Below are 25707 nucleotides of genomic sequence, written 5' to 3' on the forward strand. Positions count from 1 at the left end.
ACTAAAGCCTTATCAATAAGTAAAACCAATGGCTAAAGGTTGATTGTTAGACTTGAACAAACTAGGTACTTGGGTGGACCCTTTTATTTTTAATAATTTAATACTATTCCAAGAAACTTGCAAGTGGGCCCAACAATCACAACATAATGCATTGCTGGTAAAACTGGATTTTGACAAGGCTTGTGATAGACTGAGTTGGAGAATTATTATCAAAATACTCTAGTGGTTGGGGTTTGGTCCCAAACTTTGTAAACATGCTTAATTCTATTTCATGACACAAATGCTCATCTTGCAATCAATAGTTCTCTCATTGATTCTTTCCCATTACAACAGTCTATCACACAGGGCTGCCCTTTATCACCCTTTCCTTGTGTTGAAGCTAAAAATGCTCTTGGTTATTTGCTGCAAATGCATAACTATAATAAATGAATTTGATTAAAGGTGTTCATATTCCTAATAATGGACTGGTCATTAGTTAACATTTTGTTCATGACAATCTGATGTTTATTCAAAACTCAGAAGCTGATATTATCTATGTAATGAAATTTCTTAATATTTATTGTTCTATTTAATAATAAGCTTGCCTTCCATATAATAGAATTTATTATGACTAGTTCTAATCTGGTTCCTTATTGGATACCTAAAGATTAGAAATAAATTAGACGTAGACAGGTATTAGGCACTTGGGTAAACACATTTGTTTTGGGGGTCTCATCTGATATGTGGAGGTGGTTCATAGTTAAATTGAAAACAAGATCTTCAAGTGGGAAAGCAAGCACTTGTCTTCATAGATAAATGATAAGAGAATTCTTGTGGACCGATTGGGATGATAACTCAAGTTTTGAAACCTCAACTCGGACGCATTGCATACAACCCAAGAATGGGGTGGTTGGGGCTTGTGCATCCTAAAACTCAAGGCTCCTTTTTATCAGCAAAATGGATCATAAGAGTGGTTATTGGTGATGAACTTGGAAGATCTTGGTTTGCCATCACATTTCTCTTGCTGTTACAAAAATAAATGACAAGGTGTGGGTTGGACTGATAATGTACTACTGGCCCCTTTCTTTCGATTAGAGGCCTCATTTCCATTTCAATCAATATGTAAAGCCTGACAGTAGGTTTGATATTTTCTTAAATGGAAGAATTCTCTTCAACATCGGTGTAGCTTCGCTACTTCCTCTATTTGGTGGAATATATTAGTACTTTGTCACAGGCAACCTTTTGCTGTTACCTTTCCAAACAAACCTCATATTTTTAATTTTTCACAAAAGGTGTGCATTAATTTAGTGATTTCTTCTGGATTTTCAATTCTCTTGATTGGGATGAATGGAAAATCACCAAAAGGTCCTTCAGATTAAAATAACAGGTGTAGAGAGTTTCTTACATTTGTCAAACAATTAGTGCCTACAGATTTGCTCGTGAACTATGTACCTCTCTCCAATGTAATGTTTTTGAGGATTTGCATTTGCTTTGAGAAACTTATATTTTCTATTTCCCCTTGAAGAAGATTTATTTTTCACTTCTGTCAAACATGATGTTGAATCCAAGATTGAATAATAAATGGGGCTGCAAATTCAAAGAAAGAAAAGGGAGAAGCATTAGTACCCAAGTCTGAAAGACTAAAGCTCAAATTCTAACTTGGAAAATGTTAAATCACAGATTGCCTGTAAGTGACAGACTAAGATATGTGAAGATTGTTCCAATTAATTGCCCACTTTGTCAATGTCCTAAAAGACTGAAGCACATTTCTTGGGACTTTTATAGGGTTAAGAAGAAATGCACTGCTACTTTATATCATTTACCTACAATATTTGGCCATGCTTTGACATGGAAAGAAGCTGCTTTGGGTTTGAGGCTCAACAAAAATGCAATTACTGATTCAATAAGATCATCTTGCTACATAGTTGTAAAAGTAGATGCACAGTTGTTTTTTCTAATCATATTACTTGTCAAGAAATAGAAATACAACAGTATTGCTGTGATGTTATGCTACAATTTGTTTCCTTATTTTCTTAGCTGAAGAAGACTGTCTATAACAAGCTTTTCGAAGAGAATAAATACCAGTTTGTTCACATGCATGCTAAAGATGTCCAATTCTCCAGACAGCTCCAAAAACTTTTCAAATTTGAAATGTAATTCGTGTTTAGCTGATGTATCTTACCTTATTTATGTTATGCTAGGTTGAGACTTTTGTTTGGTGTATATGCTGTTGTAATGTTTGCTTTGTTCAATTTATTTTTTAAAATGGATTATTATTATTTGCAATCCCCTATCCATATCCTGAATCTTGTCGGCATCTCAAGCCCTTGATTTTTCACCTATAAAGTAATTTCTTGCATGTCATATTCATCATGTATATAAAACTTAATCCAAACCTCATGGACAATATGCAACATCCAAATTACTGAATGAAATTCTACAAACATATCTATGAAGTCTCCAATGCGCCTTTAAGCTGATGCTGAAAAAAAAAAAGTGAAAGATGCATAAATCAGCTGGACCCAAGTTTTTAGCCAGACGAATAAGCTCCTCTCCATATTACAGCCTCTCCTATAAGGAAATATCACCTGCAAACTAATGGGACAGATGCCCCTCTTCATCTGTGGTCTTTCTATAGTTTGCTCAAGTTTTTTTGGCCTCAGAATGTATAACTTGCATCAAGGTTCAGTTCTGTTTTCCAAATTTCCACAGGACAAATTTCAACATTTAAATGTACTGATATTTAAGTGCAAATCCACTTCACCATATAAAGCATATACCACTCTACTTAATTTTACTATGGAAGTTATCAATACTGAGGTCCCGCAAAGTAAAGAATTAAGAAATTGCACCTGGAATCAGTAAAAATCTCTTTCCGCCATGAACAACTTCACACAAGAAGTGAAATACCCCCCTGGTGATTGCAAAATTTATCCTTAGAAATGATTCTCTAAAGATTCTCAAGCAGACAAGCATAGTGCAATAAAAAGGCACAGTGAATTTAGATGAGTTTAGAAGTAACTGGGTCCTTACATCTTGCACAATAAATCTGTCGAAATGTTGCAGAGATGGCCTTTCCCATTCTGATGTGTAAACAGGGACTTCCATTCTTTCATTGTCACTTGTATCATCTGGAGCCAAATCATTCCAAGAGTAGTCATTGCATTGCACTATTTGAAAATAAGTATCCATGGTATGCAAGATATACGAAAGAATATTTATATTTCCCCAATATACACATACCTGACCTTCCAAGCAGTAGCCTGTGGGTCACAAATGCCTGCAAGTACGATCAAAGATTTTGAGTTTCATTTCCTTGGAACCAAAGACGAGGACATAACAAAGGGTATAAACCAGACTTGAAAATTTGTTTATTTCTAACCTCAAAATTGCTATGTACAATAACACAGACAATACATAGTAATGCCACAAACTGCCATGTAGTCTTTGTTACAAGTTGGAAAGCCAATACAATGTTGCAAATCTTCACTTGCATGTTTTGAGTTTCAATAACGATTTATCAATTATCATTCAGAGGATTATCAGTACCTTAAACCAATTGACTTGTGCACATATCCTGATGCTTATAAGTGAAGAAGATTTGTGAAAGAAGTTCTATATAGAAGGCAAGAAACTTGAACAACTTCCTCAATTCTAGGATGAGTTTCAGCATTATGGAGGAAGTGGAGAACTGTTTAGCCACGGTAGAACAGTCACTTTCTAAGATGCCACAATTTGCTATGACTCTTCCAGCGACTTCATTGGTGAAGGCAAAGCTTTTGAGACACCAAGACAAAGATGTCGGGCTTAAAGCTATCACTTGTAATAGTGAAATGCTAGAAAAACAGCTCTTGAAGTTCCCTATAATGATGACATTATGAGGAAAACATTTCAGCTGATTGTGGAAAGTTTTTAAAATTTGGACGATCTGAGAATTCCTTCTTTTACTATGAGATTATGATTTGAAAAAATTGTTGCAAAAGTCAGATCTTGTATAGTGATGCTTGACCATGTGATGATCTATTTCTCAAAATGTTTCACTATTTCTTTATTCACGCCACTGACAGAAAGTATCATGCAGAATATGTAATAACAGCAATGCAAACCATTGTCTACGATTTTTTGAGCAAGAGTGATCATATCTCCCTACACCTCATGCGATTTTTGTTGGCTTATGTGAGAAAGGATGAGCATACATTTTCATTAGTTGCACATGTTTTAGCTAAAAAATGTTGTCAAACAGTGTGAGAAGTAGAAGCCATACTTAATAATTGAAATGACAGCTTGAGAATCTACTCTTTGTATTCAGCGGACTAAAAATTCTGTTGCAAGAAATGAGAGAAAATATCAAACAATGAACTTAGAAGAAAAAACCTCGCTTCATATGTCAAGAATTTTGGGATCCAAGTCACAAATCTTGGAGCAAAGAAGAGGAAAAAGCCAATGAATTCAATTAAGGAGATGATAGATACTCCTAAGCAACAGGCTGAAAAGGACAGAAAAAACTAACTTGTCTACTCCACAAAAATGGTGGTAACAGCAAGGAAGAAATTTTCACAATAGAGCATAAAGAAGAAGGGAAGCTAGCATCAATTTCTTAAGTTGTTAAAGAACCTGAATTTCAAAAAGAACACTCAGAAAACTCATGAAGAAGAAAATATCTCAACACGAAGCATGTGTGATGGAGCTCTAGAAAATATATGCACATGAAACAAATGATTTAGGAGTTTCTAATGATAAGATTAAGCCTGCTAAAAGTTTCAGATCAGCAGCTAATGATGTATACTTCAAAATTGTGAAGCTCATTCAGAAATTGAGAGCTGCAGGAAACCTTTCAATGTGACTTTCTGAATGACTCTATTGAAATGTATGTTTTAAAAGAGAACGTTGGTGTTTGCATTGATTCTAATACAAGTTCTAAAACAAATGTATGACTGAATTTCATGAGGTTGACAAGAAAGAAAGAATTGTGTCCTAACAAGTTGGATAGCACAAAGAGACTTAATGAAAGATTAATACGAAATTTGAAGAAACAGCTTGAACAAATTGTCACTATTATTTATTTACAAATATAATCGGTGCAACGAAAAAACTGAAATCAGCATGTCTACATACAAGTTAAAATAGTCATGTGACCATCAAAATCACAGATAAGGCCTCTACAGTAGGTCAATTACATTCCACACCCTTCCCCCTACCCCCTCTAGGTGGGGTGTTAAGTTACAGAGGAGTTGGGAACCTAACTATTAGGCCCCACCAATCCCCTCTATTCTCCCTCCCATTTGATATCCCTACACTATATTGAGGTGGGGGGCACAACCTTTATATTGGGAAGAATAGGGCTCAGCTTTATCGTGAAAGATGCCAAGGGTATTAGGAAAAGTCCTCTAAATTGGGTTTCTGGTAGCAAATTGGAATCATCACCTAGGTGATACTATAGTTCCCTGGACTAGTGGTGGTTCAACTACTTCAAATGAATTTGTTATTGATACTTCCACTTGATCAAATGCAGTTGTCTCTACCACAATCCCTACCCCATACCCCCTATGTTGTGGGCTCTATCTCACCCTCTTCCTCTGTTATCTATCAAATGCCTAGAAAGCCATGAGGTAGTTTTGCGATTAAATTGTGATGTTGGGTCCATCCACTAGTTCTATGAATGACATCACTTTTGGCTTGGGATCTTTTAAAATCATTAGTTGGACTCGATATTAAGGTTATATGGAACTAGAAGGGGAAATCTAAACCAATCAGAGAGAGGATAAGGAATTTTTAGAATTATAATTCCCACTAACCCAGGAGAAAGTAATTGCCCCACAAATGAAATAACAAGTTGTTGAAAATTTTGATTTTTTCCTAGACGTTGACTTGGATGTTTCCTTTGCCCAAGACCAAAACAATGCAATTTCCTTACCACCCTTGCAACTGCAAATGCATGGGTGTTAACAATGACAGCCCTTCTCCAACACCTAGGACCCCGTGAGCAGACCCCCTTTCACGTAGCCATTCCCTGTGCAAATTTAAAAAGTAAATTTAAGGGTTAATTAAGTGGGATTTAATAAGGTCATTTTAGTATTACTACATCCCTCAAGTTAAAATTTAAGTTAAAAAGAGAAGGAAAATCAAAAGGTAAAGAAGAGGAAAAACCAAAAGTCATCTCAAGTGGTTATAAATGAGCAACTTGGGCTTCATTTGATATATGCTTGATTATTTTCTCATATTGTTCTTAGAAGCTTCTTGAAGCATGAGCTCTATGATGTAAATCCTAAGGGTTTGTCGGTTTCATTAGTGAGACTATCTACTCTTCTCAATTACAAGAAATATCACTAAGGTATTTCCATGTGCTTTCATAATGTTCTATAGTTGGTTTCTATAGATTTGTGTAGTTTCGATAGAGAATTTTTCCAGTCATTCTAATACTATTGAAGGTTATTTATCATGGTTACCCTACTTGGAGGCATTATTCTTGAAACTTCCAGATTATATCTATGAATATTTTGACATCATTTTAGTAAGAATATATTTGGGTGTGAGGACAAAACAAAGTGGGACGGCTTCATACTTTTTATTTTAGGTGATTTTTTCACTCAATGTGACCTTATACACATATGGATATTACTATTGGAACAAGACTTCTCCATATGGCATATTCATTTCAAATAATATTGAGGTTTGGCGTGATTTCAATAGGAAAATGGCTATTTAACAAGGAAATGCGTGTGGAATCCAGCCCTAGCTGCTTGATGGTGACTTCTATGTTGATTATATTCTTTGTGTGTGGTCTTTCATTTCCTCATATAGGTCTTTCACATGATCTTTGGTTTAATCTGTCAGAGAAGGTTTCTTTGCAAGAGTCCCTTCTATGATGGTGTGAACCTTATGAAGGTTGGTTCTTATCACTTGACAAGCAGGAGATCTTTTCCCCAACAAGTGTAGATAATGGTCTTGCTATCATAATTCAACAGTGTAGTTTTTGAGTCCGACTCATTGGCCCATGTTTCATGAGTACTGGTTCACAAGAAGTCATCTCTCATGAGAATGAATAGAACACCTAACACACATTGCATCTAGGTGATGTTCACAAAGGTGAAGCATCATGACTTCCTGGGAGACCAGCCATCCTAGTAGTACTCCAGCTCAAGTGTGCTTAACCACAAAGTTTCCTCCAAGGTTAAGCCCATTTTGCTTGTAACTCTATTTGCAAAACCTTCAGCAAGTGTTGTACCTTATGAAATTGTCATTATAAAGCCCCTTAAGCTCATCAATTGATAAGTAGGATATATTTTCCACAAGTCAAGTAGCAAACCAATATTTTCCAAATTGATTGGTTCTCATTGATTAGGTGCAGGTCTTTTTTCATAGAAAATTTCTTTTGGCATGATCATGTGTTTATTCTATTGGAAATGTGAAGTCAATTTGATTCTTAACACATCCTATATGTGCATTTGATATTAAATGCCATGCGCCTCAAATGCACACATTGTATCATTTTACCAACCTTTCTTTTCTGTTGATCAGTAATTTGGTTTGGGAGAAATAAGAGGTGCAAAAATTGTTTTATCTCTGCTCTCAATAAACTTTGTTGTAATTTTCTGAATATTGCTATTTGTTTAAGAATTGATTATTTCAGGAGCAACATGCAGCACATTGCCAGCATATGTTCTTATTGAGTTCAAACCAGTATTCTATCTCTAATATTTATTCATGATTATCAATGCTATCTATGAAAGAAAATGTGCAAACAATAAATTAATCAAAATTGCAAATCTCAACTTATCAATTCAGCAATACAGAATTCATACACAACAGAAATATATAATTTGGGGGTAAAAACTCAAGAAAATTTTGACCATGGTCGTTCTTATGGTAGCAGAACTGATATTCCTGCTAGCATGTGTCTATGAGTTATAGGGAAAGGAGTTATTATAACAAAGAACAAAGAAGACCACGATGGCAGCCCACTCAAGTAAAAGAAGCTGGAACTGCTCTTGATTTATTAAGCATTCGTTAAGGTTCTTCTAGCATTGATAAAAATAGACCAAACTCTTCTACAAGTGGTTTTCAAAAAAAAAAATTTAAAATTATCTATCTATCTATATATATATATATATGAGAGAAAGAGAAGATCATATATCTGACCACCTAAATAATTTTACTGTAGAATATCAAAAAACGAAACAGTGTATGGCTCAGTTGTGATAAATGATAGCTCAGACTTTGATTAACAACAATAACAACAACAAGCACAGTAATGATAGCCATGTGTAATGTCCCCATTTCAAAGGCTAAAGTTAACAAGTAATATTAATAATAAATAAATAAATATTATATATATCTATTATCAACAAGATATCAAACTGATATAATATTATATTATATCAATTAATATAGTAGCAAAATGTAAATTATATAATTATAATAATATATTTGTGATATAATTATAATATCATCTATACTAAATAATTAGTTAATAAATAATGAATATATTATTAATATAATATATTACAATAATATGATTAGAAGTAGAACATCAAATATATGATTATTTCTGAATTGTTATTATGAAAGAAAATATATACTACATAATATTATAATATATATGAATGATATAATTGGAAAATAAAAATAATAACCAATAATCAAGGCATTTTATAATATAATTGTATTAATTAATAATTAAACTATATTATAAGTGACTCTAAGAATAGTCATGACTGTTCAGAAAAAGATATATATTCAGGAAAAAGATATATATTCAGGTACAAATAACGATATCCAAAGGTGGAGCTTACATTTACAATGGTATACGAACAGTAATCACATAGAGTCATCATACCATTGACTGTTAAACAGGCAGCAAGTTAGAAAAGGGAAAAATCCATTAATGTTATGGATAGCATAGGAAATGAAGATTACCATTTTATGTTGACTGTTTAAATACGCAACAAACAATATCAGATTTGCAGCGACTAGGTCAAACAATTACAGAGATACAAGGAATGATAAGAATCTGGTCAGGAACAGCAATAAAATGATATGACTTGGCGACGGTTAGGAGTAAGGTGAAAACATTAAAAACAATAACATTCGATGACTATGCTAGTTATATATATATTCTGCAGTAATGAGAACTAATCTTCAGACACGATAGAGATTGTTAGAAATCTTAAGGAGAACATCCCTACGGTGAGAACCAATGGGCACGAGTAAGGAATCGATCAACAACTGATGTCATAGGGTACGTAAATACCAAACAACAGAAAGGCACAGCTAGAGACTCTGATGAAATTATACAGGCACAAGCAAAGAGAGACCGCAGTCACTAAGTGAATCACTGATGATTATTGATCGGGAGTCACACTAGAAGATAGCTACATATTAAGAGGAGATTAAGGTCTGTTCAACACACATATAGATATATATCAGACTGAAGAAGAGTTACTCAGATAAAGATTTAAGGAAGAGAGACATAACTAAATTGCAGTGGCAGTGAAAAAAATTTGATAACCCAATAAGATATTGACATATCGTGTAGCTTAATATTATTCCTTGATATCATAAGTTTAAGGAATAGAAGGTTCAGACAGAAGATACAGGCACAGTGACTAATGATAACTATCGTCAGAACAAGCAAATAATTCTTAGAAATCTTCAAGGCATGTTATAATCAGACATTCTTAGTTCCTATATATATTGATAAGTGATTATCAGTAGTAAATCTTCCAATAACCAGTTTGGATAGAAACACATGCATTTGAAATCTGTGGACTCAGATTGTTATATTAGATGATACATGCCACAATTGGAAGCCTTATAATACCTCCAAATCTATGAGGGGATGAACAGTTGTACAATAGATAGCTTAATAATGGAGTTGATTGCAGTTGAAGGAAAAGTGAAAGCAATTGTTCGCAATTTCTAACATAGTTGACCAGGGGTCATTACACCACGGTGGAAAGTTGGAAACAATGGCCAAGGTCACAATTTGTTAAATAATAGAACAAATCAGCATACAGTAGTAGCTAATTTGTCATGTCCCCTCTTCTTTAAGCCGGACCTAACTGAGATTAAGCCTTATAGCTCATACGGTCCCCCATGATTATGTGAGGGTCCCCAATTTGTGGTGCCACTTCCTTGGTGCAGACCTAATTGCATAGTTCATATTTGGGCACCATTCTTTATGGGCCAGCTTGGTGATTTGAAAGATGCTTTGACATTGTATATTAGTGACATCTTTGGTGCATCATTGACATCACTCAACTCATATTACTCTTTCATTCCTGCAATTCCAGATTGGAATTGGCTTCTTAGGGCTTGCAGTTTCAGAAGTTCAAGACCCTCCCTAGCTTGCATTTGTCATTTGGAGAAGTCTCCTTTAGACACCACATTGGCATCATTGACGTCTATGATATTCTCAAGGTGTATCCTTCAAGCAACTACATACTGATCAGAAAGAAACAAGGCATATATAATCATAGCAGAAGTGACAATAGTGGATCGGTCTCATGAACAAGCAATATCATTCATAGCAATGCCAGCGATCTGAGTAGTAAACACTGCAATATACAATGATACCACTTGCATTGGAGGCAACAACCACATTGGGAAGCATCATGATAATATATACCTCTATAATACTAGAGCAAATGAACAAGTAAGCTGTAGTACTTCCATACAACACCGTGGCATCATCATTCACATGCATCAAGCCAACAACGACAACTTCAACAGCAAGGGATCAAAGAAATCACATACATAGTAACATGGGGACGTGTCCTCCCCTTTTTGCCCCACATCCTGGACATGGGAACTCACCAAGGACTTGGGGACTTTGTTCCCCCCATCCCTGGTGGCACCACCAGATTCTGCCACCTTCGTCGAGGATAGGGGGATGTCCTGATGTTGATTGGTTGCTGATTCGACTATTTATGTTCAATGTTCGATGTTCCAATTCAAAGCAATGTTTAGGTATTTAACATTTTACATCTTTATATCCTATACTGCAATACATCTTTTCATAACTAGCATTTTAAGTACAATATGTATAGTATACACAAACCCTCCCATCCCCGACAACCATTCCCCCGCCATCCCCCAACTTTCCCCAAATTAAGGCCCCTCTATCCCCCTGTTCTGTCATCTCCCCGTCCCCAAGGGTGCTGTAACCATGATCACAGAAGTAATATGCATATCAGACACATCAACATATCAACAATATATCCATTGCAATTCACCGTGATATCATACTTGGAACAGCACCAACAACTATATCAATGCAACTCATCTAGATGTTAGTAGGACAAACTTACTGACACTAGCATATGCAACATTCAAACATCTGCATCTTAGAATAAAGATGTCTAGACATTAAACATCCTGCCATCAGCATGTTGGTCATGCTAACATCATCCTTCAATGACTTCCAACATGAAATAACAGTTAGGCCACCTAGGTGCATGATTTCTTGAGCTTTGTCATGATTGTGATAAGCAATTGTAACTGTTTGAAGTTAAACATTAATTTAAATTACAAACTGCTTTCTATCATTAAAATTCTTTTTCATTTTTCTCGTGTATGCTTGGGATATTTCAGTGGTATCGAAGCCTTGACCCTACTAGCCAGCCGGGTTGAGGTTAATGGGAGAGAGAACACAAATAACTTTTTGGAGGAAAAAAAACCATTCCTTGGCCAGAATGGGAGATGCAAAAGCAGATATGATAGCCATTTTGGGTGAATTGGAAAGATGGGAGTGGAAGATAGATGAGACTCTCAGGTGCCTAGCAAAGATAAGGACCATATTTACATGACTAAACAAGTCTAGAGCAGAAATCCATAAAACAGTGGACTTAGACACGGCCAAGTCTAGGCTGACTCGCCAAGTCAGCTAGATTGTAATGTCCACACTATTACGGTTAGCTTGGGACAAGTAATACCTGAAAATAAATGTCAGAACAAAACAATAACTTGTCTAACTATATATTCTATCCACTATCCGATTAGGTTTCTTAACCTTTAGTTATTCCACAAAACAATAACTTGTCTAACTATATATTCTATCCACTATCCGATTAGGTTTCTTAACCTTTAGTTATTCCACCATCTTCTCTAAAATGCACCCTTTAAGCTTCACATATGCATATGTTGCCATCATCAGATTATTCTTACCATTATACTTCCTCAGGCATGTTGGTCAGATGGAGATAATTCTCACATACCAACATTCAAAAGGTTCTTTCCATTAAATAGTATTTGGCCAAACAGGTATTACTCCCATCTCTGACCAATACTTATGCACTCATCTCTACTGTGTCAGCCAAATGGGTTTTTATACCCATCTTTGATACTAGCACTAAGAGTTTGTAATCTACCTCACTGTGTCAATCAAATGGGAGAAGACCCATCTCTGATAATGATACAAGAAGGTTGTGGTCTACTTCATTATTTCTACCAAATGGGAAAATTTCCAACTCTGATACTGATACAAGAAGTTTTTGATTCCTCAAAAGAAACTATTTCAATCCCTTAATAAAATATCAAATAATATTTATAAATCCAACAACATATATATTCTAAGTAGGAGATGATTTCCACAACTAGTCAAATTGTGATGTGAATATCAGGATTTAACTGTGTGATTTTTGAGTCAAACTCGATGACCCATGTTTCATGAGTAGTGATTCAACATGAATCCATCTCTCATGAGAATAAATGGAACACTTAGCACTCATTGGATCTAGGTGATGCTCACAGGGGTGAATTATATATATTCTAATTATATTAAATTAAATAATATACGAATTAAATAATACATCCATACCATATACTTACATTTATGTAGTTTGACTTTGTCTTTTGAGAAAGGAACCTTGAAAGCTTTGTCCTTTCATATATTTCTAAATTATTCCTTTGCCACATCCATGTCCTTTATAACTTCAATATTTGTAGGGCATGTCTTACACCTTACTATGTTCGGTGATTAGATAATTGCATCCCTACCACTTATTATTAATCATTGAATGTTCACACTTAAAATGTTTAGTACCTTTATTCTGATCTTACCAGGGTTAAAGGTGCAATGCCATATATTAATTACTCCCTTTCACAACATGATACCACACGAGGTACCTCATGTAATCCACATATTAGTCCCTTTTCTTCCAAATACTACCCTCCATGGTGGTGGTATTAAGTCAAACTTTGAGCTAACTTGTTTGCCACGTGTGATAGTTTTGTACCTTTAATTATGGGGTCTAGCCAATAACAGGTCCGCTTGCATTCTTTTAATAATTTTAAAGTCCTTTTTAGCTCATTTGTGGGTCTCCCAATGAATGTCGAGCCCTTCACTTATGTATCCCCCCAATCGGGAAGGTGATGTTTCGTGGGGTCCTCTCAATAGTTGTTACTTGACTCATGTGTATAAGGGATTTTTAAAATTTTAGTTTATGTATTGATTTCATGTAAATAGTGAATTGATAATGATAGATTATTTAATTTTACTTCTTTATTTCATTGATTGTGCATTAGTTTTTGATATTTATTGATCACTTATAACAACTATTTACTTATTTATAATAGGCTAATAATATTATGTAGTTGACAACTTATGTCATGAGCCCTGATAATGATAGATAATAGATAATGACTATAGAATATAAACTAATATGATCTACTATCATGCCCTAATTTTACAAGGCAAAACACAACCAAAATTTTTTTTTGACAGGTGAACTAAGGGAAACTACTTAGAGAGCTATGTATTGTTATGAATACTCTATCGAACTATGGGGTGTTTGGAATGTAACAACCCATGTTTTCTCAAGGACATTAGGATAATACTTACTCGATCATTGAGTTGGAGGTAATACTTAACAACATTTAGGAATACTTCAACCATGTCTTAGGGTTCATGGGTAGAATTCCAGGATAAAGTTTGGAGATAAATAATTCTAGTTGATGTAGGAGGATTTGTTTCATTCAGAATTCTAGTCTACAAGTTTCCAAGAGAGACCAACTAGATTTCTCACAATTGTTGAAAAACTAAGTTCTAATCATAAGAACTAGATGATGTTATCATTTTGTTTCCACATCCTAACCTTGTAATAAGACATTGTGAATATAAACGTAAGCACCAATTCTTTATCCCTATAATTTTCAAGAACTTAATAATTCGAGAATGTGTAGGTGTACATATTGGTCTTAAATATTTTGATTACAAATCACCCTCAATTTATATTTTTCTTAACGTTAATAAAGTGACCTTAATTCATTACATTATCCTACCAATTCTATTCCATTTCTTTTTATTTTTATATAGGTATACATATTTTAAGGAACTCTTACATTTATCATTTAATCAACTTCCACCATATTAATGTCTTACTAACTAGATTATTAAATCAATTATTATTCATTTACTTTCCCAACCACCACGATATATTATCATCTACTAACCCTTTATCATCAATTAATATTTAAACGTAATAACCCTTATGTCGAAACTAACTAAAACTTACATACAACTAATAACCTTTACTTACATGAAATCTCCACTAGCTTCTTTTATCTCACATTAGATATATTAACCAACATACAATTTTTTTATCAACAACTTTCTACTTAGCTTTCTAATTGAAGGATACTTTGAATTATTTAGAGGGGTTATGCTTATATATATATATATATATATATATATATATATATATATATATATATATATATATATATATATATATATATATATATATAGCATCAAGAGAGAGATATATTATTTAATATTTGTACATATCCCAAGTAACATATTATTACTTAACATCTACATACTAAAATATGCTCAATATCATACTTTACTCTTATAGAAAGGTTCACATTGCATATATTTATATCTAATTGCTAAACTACGATAATTTCCAATTAATCACTATCTAATGATACCCTAACTAACCCCACTTAAGCCCCAATCCTACTTTACTCTACAATTCATTTAACACCAACCCCATGTCCCAACTATGATCATACCATTTCTATTTCATAAATTCCAAATAGTTACTAATCTACATTCCCCATCCATTTCCTAACTTACTTTTACTGATATGAATTTTTTTTTGAAATATCTTTAAAGCTTACCCTACACTTCCCACCCTTTGTACTTAAATCACTTTCTAAAATCCCATGCCTACTTACCACTAATGACACCTCCAAACATACGTTTCTACCTTTCCTAAGGCGTGCGCCCCCCCCCCCCCACTCCCTTCCAAACTCATGTGGGACATGAGAGAGGAGGCACCTTCTTCCAAGTGGCCCACTCTAAGCGCTTACCCTCATATTTCAAAAAGGTGATCCTTGTTTTTGTTTTTTTTAATTTAGTTGGGTTACCTTCTCCCCCCCCCCTCCAAAACCCATTATACTATGTTTTATACTCCCTAGGTCATGCATTTGGGAGGGAATGGATGAGTCCCAGGAGGCAAAAGCCTTAACATGTGTGAGAAGGGGGTGGAAGGTGCTATGCCAAGGGTGGTCGGCCTTGGTAAGAATTTTAGTGTTTCAAAATATATTGTTTCTAGGTGTAGGGTCTTCTCATAAGTGGGACATATCATAATTTTTTGTTTTTTGTTTTTGTTTCACTTGATGTGATTCATTTGCCAAGCCTAGTCATGGGTCCATTATGGGATAGTCTCCTACTTTAAATCATTATTTGCTTTAGTCTATTACTAACACATTTCCATATTGTTCTCCATTCCTAAGATTCCAAGGGAGATTCCCTTGAATATTTTATTGGCCTATATTTGGGAAGTGGGTTATTTTCCCACTTCCCATACAAATTCTAGAGAGTGATTTATGCACCTACAGGCTTGTGATTTTTTTTATTTTTTTTCAATTGTGAATTTTTTATCATAATGTTACTTGGTTTGATTCCACTATGCATGTATATATGTAGGTTACTATGAGTCATATTCTGACAATTAACTCGCATTTCAATGCTATGCATAGGTGATGGTTTAAGCCAAACTACTTATAAAAATAAATTGAGAATGGATATTTAGGTTTGAACAAGATCTAATATGAACTAACTAATTTATCATTATCTACCTCTGAGAGACTTGGAAACATGCTTCTTATTGGACTAATGTATTTGAAGCTCCTTAGTATGAATCATCATTTTGAGATGCATTTTCTATTATTGATTCATAAATCCAAATGAATGCAATTCTATATTCAAAACACAATAACCATCTTTTGAAGGGGACCTCTTTATATTTCATATGTGCCTACTATGACAAGTTGATCCCACTTTTTCAATGCAACTAGATGCATAATAATAAAGTTTACAATACAAATAATTAAGGTAATATCCAAATTACTTTCTTTCTTCCATGAAACCATTTTTTTACAATAATATACATAAATTGTAGAGTCTCTCCTTTGTAGCACAATACACAAAATCACAAAAGAAGACTTTGTCCTTACAAACACAATGTTCAATGACACAGAGGGAGATTCCTTCTTTCAAATACTTCACACAATACAACCATGGAGATTTTGACTTTGCAAATACAATGCTCAAGACATGGAGGAGGATTTCATCCTTCCACTCACATTGTATGGCAACATACATTTTTCTTCTTCAACAATGCAATCAGGAAACCTTATCTTCTTCATAGGGTCCATTCTCACAAACCTACAACCACAACACAAAACCAAGAACCATGGAGGCTCACCTCCCAAAGTTCAAACCGGGCCTAGGCCTCCAAGGAGGCCACCCACCGAGCTGGGGAAACAAAGTTCAAAGCGGGTTTGATTCCAATCTTACAAATGCATATACATCACATTGCAACACTTGAACAATTCCATCCCAAGGATATTTTACAATAGTTCACCAATAGAACCTTGAACATAGGGTGAAGGTGTGCTTTTCAAATGGAGTCTTGCCATATCAAATAATATCTGCTATAAACATATTTCTTGCCCTTTCGGGGCTTTCACCAATCAGCAAATTACATGCCCTTTTACGGCTTTCACAATCATCCTCCAAACACACTACCATCAGTTGTAGCTTCCTTGGAGCCCATACAAAATAAACTTCCTTTCTACACCAGACTTCCCTTATCAGCCCTAGCAAGATATGAATGATTATGGCATACAATGGAGCCCATACTCCAAGGTCCTCAAATACATTTTCAAGCCCAACTAACCCCTTCACCCTGGACTTCTCTTCCCTTCCCTTCCCAAAGGGTGAGTGAAGCCCTCACACCCGTAACAACAGTCATGCACAAAATCATGGAAAATCAAAAACAAGGAAACAATGGAAATCCAAACTTAATGCTCATCACAACACAACACAACATGATATAAGATGATACCACACATTTTCCTTACAATGGCATTCCCACTACCTACATTCACATGAATGCAATACAAGGATTCAACTTCAAAATGGAAGAAATTAACTAAATGGCAAGAAACACCAACCTTGAATTCCCTTGCAAAATGAAAAGGAAAGGTTGTAGAAGAGCTCCCTCCAAGCTTCCAAACCCTAAATGTCTCTAAAGTTAGAGAGTGGGTGAACACCCCATAGTTTGTCCAAGTCTCCCTAAAAAGGCTCTCCCACTATCTATTTTGGCAAAAACATCAAGCCACCATCTCTTACAACCTTGTTCCTTCCAAGTTTTCTATTTTTGACTAAGTGGAAACATGGGGGAGAACTCATGGGACAACTCAATTTTCGAATTGATGGAAGAATGCATTGGTTAAGGGGCCCCCTAGGCTAGCTAAGCACTCAAATGGTCAAATCTAGGGCCCTAACATGTTATACTAAAATATGGGTGGCTTATTTCCACAAAAAAGACACTTTGGGACCACATAATGACCCTTTAAAATCCCTGTCAAGTTTGATTTCGAAATTCACATGATGGTGACCCATCCTACCCTTCTCCCAAGTGGGTTTACTTAGTCTTGTAAATGGAAGTTGGTTTAAGGTTAAGTGGCCCCATGACCAAAACCTTGGCTGACATGTCACTAACACATAAACAATTACAAGTGTCAAGTGACACACATTAAAATAAATTACACATCACAATGACATGTCTATGATGTACTCATGAATTTAAATCTGCTACACACATGCAAACTCACATTTACAAAATAAACACATCACAATGAGGCTTTGAATCTTCCAAAGATTCGCCTTGGCTAAACCGTTGTCACATGAGTTTGGACCTTGTTCCCCAATCAATTTTCATGATTCCACTTCCTGCACACTAAACTCGAGCATCAGTAGTCCAAAGAGAAGTTATATAAAATACATGTTATAAGTGCACGCAATTTCCAATGTCGTGTAATCCACATTAGCACAATTCAATTAACTTTCCCTTTCTTAATCATTTCAAATAAAGCATTCAAAATATTAAAATATCAAAATTTGCATATCACATTTAACATTTGGGTTCCATACTTCATCCTTTCCAATTAAGTTACTTTTTCTAATAATTTTCACATAAACCATTTAGAATACTATAATATCAAACTCTTCTTATCAACATTAATCTCTACTTAACATGATCAATTAATATTCTAAATAACTTTATAATATATTTTCTACCATAGCAACAACATGTTGAATCCATGACTATTGAGTCCCTAGGCATGTAGATTAGGTCCTAGTGCATAACACAATCTATCCTTTAACTCTAATTTTCACTTAAACATTACACGCATTTCTACAATTCAGTTTCTATTAAAGCAATTGAAATAATTTAGAACATGAAATGGAATCATTAAATATATTGATTAGGTCCTAATGTGTAGACATAATTGTGGGTCATGAAAATGTAGATATCAAAATGACATAACCCTATAGTCTCAAAAGTATATCAAAACATAGAATCGGAAGTATCATAATGCAAATATTATCTATGCTATGACAGATTGGGTGAGGCCTTGCATCTACCCTTAGTTTAATAATATATTACCAATATAATTACATTATATAATTAAGAATATATAAGTATATTAATAAAATATATAAATATAATCTAAATCAATCGAGAAACATTAATAAAAATAATATCAAGTAATATTATAATATTTGATCACATATTAATACAATAAATTAATAATAATATCAAGGACTCAGCTTATTTAATCTTAATATCTATCTAAATCATCCGATGGGACATGACCCATACTCCCCCATGGGCTCCATATAAATATGGAAGGGGCTGTCCACGATAAGGATATATAAAAGAAAATAGGAATAGAAAAAGGAGATATAAAAAACACGTAATATGTGATAATATACAGTAATAGACCACAGCATGGTCCAAGGAAAAAGGAACAAACAACTTGCAAAGGAGGTCCACTTAGTACAAACTAGAAAAAAAAAACTACCTCATGTGGCATATAAGTAGGTCACATTAAAGTCAAAAAGAAAGTGTTTGGGGGCATTCCAACGTGAGATAAGATAAGGCTTCCTCTTTATTCAGTAACCTAGGAATGTTAGAGTATTTTCTATACAATATCTAATTAAAATATGTTAGATGGTATAAATATTATCTAGTATGGATTAATTACAATATAATTAGTACATGTTTTTTTAGTGCATTATAATAAGTTAGAGGATGAGAATATTACTTTGTATATATGATACAAAAACAATAATATGAAGATTAAGATAATATGTGTGTAGAGCATTATGAATTTTCATTTTTATAAATATGAAATCATTTTCTTATGATTATAGATTATATATATATATATATGTGAAATAAATTAAATTAAATATATATGTATGTATGATTTTATTGAATTGAGAATTATAATAATATGAGTTATGATAATGATGATAAGAACTATATTAAATCAAAATTATAAACATGAAATTTCAGTTCCTGCCCATTACTAAGGTATCTCAAGGTAGGGAGTTTGTGAAAGGTAGAGTAATTCGGGCATGGAGAGAGAAGATTCCCAAAATGGGCTTTGTTCATGAGGGAGCCTCTTAGAGCCTGTTTCTACCTGAGCATGGTAACTCTACCATTCAATATGGAAATGGGAAAAAAGGACCAAGAAAGATCCACCTAGTTAACTAATATTTAGGATAATTGTTGGTAATATCAGCTTAATAGATGGTTGGTGTTTCCTTGATTCATGTTTTCTTACTTCTTGTCTCATCACGAAACATGTATTTTGGTACAGATCATTACAACTTAACGAATACAACATTGATTAACATTTATCTGTTCTATTTTATTCAATTATTTAATTATTTCCATTATGGATATTTGACCATTGTGATTTTATCGAATTCTATTATTACAGGGGATATTACATACATTCAATTGACTCACCAAGTCCCAACCACCACAAACAAACATAACAAAGTGAAAAAATGAGTTTTAAATTATTTTTCTTTGACTTTTAATGTTTTAGGTTTTCCTCCAACACAAAAAGAAACATTCTACCATTTTCATACACAAGAAAGAGAGGAAAGAAGAGATTAGATTAAAAAGGGATTTTGTTTGTTCATTACAACCTTCACCTCCATCATATATAGATCTTGAGCACTAACACATTTCCTATCATTTTAGAGGTTGACCCACAGGTAGAATGAAACAATGATGTTAATGATGGTGTCTTCAGTGATGAAGACTTAAAATGGGTTGATCAAGTGGATCGAGAGGCAAAAGTAGCAGTGATGGCAAAGGAGGAGGCTAGAGCACAAGGAGAGCAATTGGAGGACCCTGAGGCTAAGTGAGGAATTTGAGAATGATGATGATGAGGATGTGGATGTCACTAAGGCTAAGCCTTAGGCACGGGTAGAGAAGATGGTTGCAAAATCTTCCATGACCTATCTTAGGCGTATACAAAGGAAGGTTGTGAGGTCGATTGGTCACTAAAATAGGCTACTCTAATCCTCACTCTTTTGGGCTCTAGCTTTTATTTTGATATATGTATTGAATTCTTGAGTGATCAAAGTACACTTGTCTATGTGTGCAAAGTAGCTTCTATTTATCTCAATTACTATATTTAATGTCAATTCATTAAATGATGCATGAAAAACGTCTTGAATCCTTAAAAATCTTTGAATGTCTTGGAATTTTCAATTTATCAAGTTTGGACAGCGAGTCTAAGTCAAAAATCAGCTTTTCGAGTCCAAGGTGGGTCCGAGTCTTGTAACACTGATAAGGACTAATGGAGCTAATGCAAAGAATAACGGTCATGGTAGCATTTCGATCAATGGGAGGTCCTACATTCACCGATCCAATTAGGGCCAATGATGCCTACTTTCCTTCCAAGGATTGAACAGTAGGAGAATCATACTCCCTCATTGGTTGAATTGCGAGAGCGGTTCAAGCAAGATTGGCTTGATGGGGACCTACAGCTCGACATATCCCTCAAGGATTACATGGACCTAAGGATGATTTATTTACCTTCTTGGGGTAATAGAGTTTACAACAATGATCTAAGGCTGAAGATTGGAAAAGTAAGCCCCCCTTCTTCGGTGGATCTGAAAGACCAACAAAATGAGCTTGAGTGTGAAAGGTAAACAAAGATTCTTAGCTCAAATCAATGCTTGAAGGTTGAGTGATACAACTATGCGACACTACAACTTAACAAGATTGCTCGCAAATGGCGACAACATGGGATTATTATATTAGGGTATGATTAAGTCACATCCGATGTCGACATTACCGAGAGACTCATTGACAGATTCAATGGGAAGCACCCTAAGCTCAACTTCAAGCAGTTCGCACAATCAAGGCAAGGAGGATCCATGGATATCCACATTGTTGAGTTCCCAATGTTATATGTTATGGTGATTGACATTTCAGAGAGGAGATTGATAGCACTTTTCATGGATGGATAGATGGCTGTTTTCAAGGGTTGGATCAAGGCCGTTAGCCCTAGCACACTCACAAAGGTAATAAAAAAGGGTTGTGACATGTCTACATCAACCTCTAGGAAGCACACTTACTGTAAGGCACCTATCACACAGAAAGAGAAAGGCAAGAAGGCATTTTAGAAGACTCCAATGGATGATGCAACCTGACAAGCTCTAAGAAGGAAAACTTTGTTTCAATTGTAAGGAGCCATGGGAGTTGGGTTGCAAATGCCTTGGCGAAGGGAATTTCATTACATTGAAGTTGTCTAAATTACATTTATGAGAAAGGAGGTGCCATTGCTACCCTTTTTGACACTTCATGATGTAGAATATTTTGGGATTGTGCTACTCTATAGCGACACTAGGTCATAGTTATGCTTGCTAGCAAGGACACACTCAATTTCATCAACACCTCTATAGAATCCAAAAGGGCATTGCACACAATTGAGCACAAGAAATTTGAGAACAAGGTGGCATGAGGCTATCTCCTACCTTGCACACATTGTCTACCATAGATGGGCATCACTATGGGAAACTACGCTGTCATGTATGACTTCTTTATTGTGGACTTGGATTATACAAATGTCATTTTGGGCATTTAGTAGATGGAGACTTGCAACAAATGCACCCAAGGTTTCAAGCGATTGGATTTCTCATTAAAGGTAGACTAGAAGGTGGTTTTGTGAGGAATGTTCAATGGAGGACCTAGAGTGGTTTCAGCAAAGCACATGGGGCAATTTTGAGGCATGATAATGTGGTATGGGTAGCACAATGCTTGGTTTCATTTAAACCCTTTGTTGGCCAACATACACATTACCACAATGATTAGCTATACATAGCTTTGGGTAGGCATAGTTTGGTCTTTAGTGACATTCTCCCAAGGGTACCATCGGACAAAGATTTTGAGCACACAATAGAGCTGGACAAGGCAGCCAAACCAATCATCATGACTTTTCACTATCATCCCAAGAAGTTCAAGGATGAGATAAAGAAGGTGAATTAGGAGCTTCTTGGCATTGGACGCATCAGGCTTGGATCAAGCTCTTTTGCATCTTCAATGCTCTTGGTGAAGAAAGATGTTACATCCCAATTTTTGACCTAACTTGAAATATAGCAGTTGAGGTTGGCATGAAGTCAGTTGGCAATTTAATTTGTTATAATCTGGCGAAATGGTAAGATAGTTAGTCGTTATGATTTCAAATGAAGGTGACATGTTAGTTGATCGTTAATCACAAATTCATGGAATTAAGAAGATGGTTAACCGTTGTGATTATTTAAATAATTTATTATGATAATATAATTTAACGGTGGAGAATTTCCTTGTAGGGAGCATGTCAGTGGGGTGGAAGCATTGTCAAAAAAGAATTAGGCAGGAGCATCACCATCACTGAGCAGATGGGTAGAGGGCCTAGTGACTTGGAACAAAATACATCTGTGGGACCCACATAAGTTATTTAATAAATAATTTAATTAAAATAATTGAGTTAAAATATAAAACGTATCTTAAAGGATTTTAATTTATCTTTCGTCATATTATTTTTAATAATTATCTATATACATGCATTGAAATATAAAAATGATTTGGCATCTTTATATTTTAATAATTTAATAAAGTGATGCTTTCATATACATATAAGATTATAATAATATTTGAATTATAATAACAATTGAATTATTATAATTTTCTAATTATAATCTTCGAACTCTCTTTCCATGCTTTTTATTTTAATATTCTTGTTTTTTAATCGATTAACACTTGGCATGATTAATTGATTTTATTTTTGGCAATTCGAGTTGTCTTAAGCTTTCCAACTTCTCTTCCAACCCTTTTATTTCTCTTATCTTTAGATTTGAATTTATGGTCTACTCAAATGGTCATCTTGGGAATTCGAATGGCTTTCTTTATAATTGAAGGTAGCCAAAGAGCCAAGCACCCCTTTTAATAGTCTCTTAGATCGTATTTTGATATAACTTTTACCTCTTTGCAACCGGTAACACATCCTTTCATCTGTTTATGCGTATCTGCTTATGCGTTTTAAGTTCAAAAGAGGATTCTGAGTTTGGGTATCAGCCTCCAAGGTTTATCCTCTAATTTCTTTCATTTTCACATCAACAACCAACCATGGAACCTTAGCTAGAAAGTGCGAAATCAAAATACTTCTAGCCGCAGGAGGAAGGACAGACCAAAGTCACGAGCAGACTCGTATGAGTCACCCGCAGGAGTTGGAGCAGACTGTTAAGGGTCACGTAAGAATACTGATACACTGAGTCTAGGGTAGCTATTATTTTTCTTTTGAAAGTATGTCAGTCGGGTGTCACGTTATATAACCCAAATACTGTAGCCATCATAATACAGACTGAATTAAGATAGGCATTACAAAGATATTAGATCACACAGTATGTTCATATCATTGATTGTTCTTTAACCATAAACCGTATCAATATGAAGAATGGAAATGCAATGGTGCTTAGAATCTAAATTCTTCCATTTATACTTAATCCAGAGATGAATTTGATATCATGAAAAATCCAACATACTAAAACCAATATAATCACAGACTGAATCGTGGTGGGCAGTACAATGCTAATTTTTATTGTCCCATGTCTTTTACATATGAGTGCATCAATTTTTGTCAATGCTATGTAGGATTGTCTAGATGATTTCCAACACTAGGTAAAGTATTGTAATTCTTGATTTGTTTTTCACTGAGTATAATATCTATCTTCACTCAATACATAATGATAGGTTAGAGAATGAATCAAATATGTTCCAACTCTTTTCTTTTCTAATTGGATATCTGTCCTTACCCAGCTAGGCATAATAGTTGAGATCAATATATATATATATATATATATATATATATAGATGTATATGTGTATATATATATATGTATGTATATGTGTGTGTATATATATATATACACAATATATATATACACATATACATACATATATATATATATATATATATATATATATATATATATATATATATATATATATATATATATATATGTATGTATGTATATGTGTGTATATATATATACACACATATACATATATATACACTAGTTGTTGGTTTCTTGATGTGCATAAGAGATCAATCTTCGAGTATCCTGGAGAAAACATCTTTTATGAATTCAAATAGTAGTGTTTAAAAACCTGATTGTTTAAGGGAATCAACTTCAATACACATGCTATCACAATTTTCCGAACAAATTCAGAATACTATTAACATCAAGGAATTCACCAGCAGAGAAGCCATGAAATGGTGAAGAGGTGGAGTTAATCTGCAAGAACACGGAAGTTATGATTAAATTAATTAATTAAAAATTCAATTTTGAAATCTTTAAAGAGCATAATTATGTAATCACAGATTGCGAAATGCTGGATGCACGTATATTTTGATAGAACTGGTTGATCTGAGAATTCCTAACACCTAGGACTCACCCGGCTGTGTAGCCAAGAAAAAGGGTGGTGAGGTGAAAGAGAGGAATCTATAATAATATGAAACAGTATCAAATATGACATAACAATGTTTATCATTTTTAATATGAATTAATTAATAGCTCATGCATATTCCTGTTATTGTGACCTCCTGTTGCCAAGTCATACGGTGAGTTAAATACAAGGATGCCCAGTGGATGGCAAGATGACCCTTGTTTGTTCTAGGTAGGGAGGGCCTTTCTTGTTAGAGATTGTGAGGGGATAAGATTTGGTCTAAGGTTGGGTGGTTAAGCCCCTGACAATGTTTCACCTCTCCCCAAGATGTCAGTCATGAGTGAGACAGAGATAAGCTATGCAGTCAATTGTTTAATGGAAACAAGTATTATCATTTTTATTTATGAAGAGTT

General features: G+C 34.4%; 1 protein-coding gene across 4 annotated transcripts in view; it reads right to left on the minus strand.

Moving 5' to 3' along the window:
* Window positions 1-2204: 2204 nt before the first annotated feature.
* The window catches only part of XRCC2 (homolog of X-ray repair cross complementing 2 (XRCC2)), a 238194-nt gene continuing 214691 nt past the window's right edge, over window positions 2205-25707 (minus strand). For 3 of the 4 annotated variants that reach the window (XM_089799614.1, XM_089799613.1, XM_089799615.1), the window contains 4 exons: window positions 3223-3259; window positions 3013-3110; window positions 2832-2893; window positions 2205-2670 (listed from right to left, as the gene is read on the minus strand). In XM_089799614.1, coding sequence (XP_089655740.1) covers window positions 2870-2893; window positions 3013-3110; window positions 3223-3259 — 159 coding nt within the window. In that variant the 3' untranslated portion in view covers window positions 2205-2670; window positions 2832-2869. The remainder of the gene's footprint in view (window positions 2671-2831; window positions 2894-3012; window positions 3111-3222; window positions 3260-25707) is intronic. The other variant, XR_016356017.1, reaches the window with a different exon arrangement.

The sequence above is a fragment of the Cupressus sempervirens genome, chromosome 9 (assembly GCF_028749045.1).
Source record: "Cupressus sempervirens isolate cs-2001-9-10 chromosome 9, ASM2874904v1, whole genome shotgun sequence".
In the NCBI taxonomy this organism is placed as follows: domain Eukaryota; kingdom Viridiplantae; phylum Streptophyta; class Pinopsida; order Cupressales; family Cupressaceae; genus Cupressus; species Cupressus sempervirens.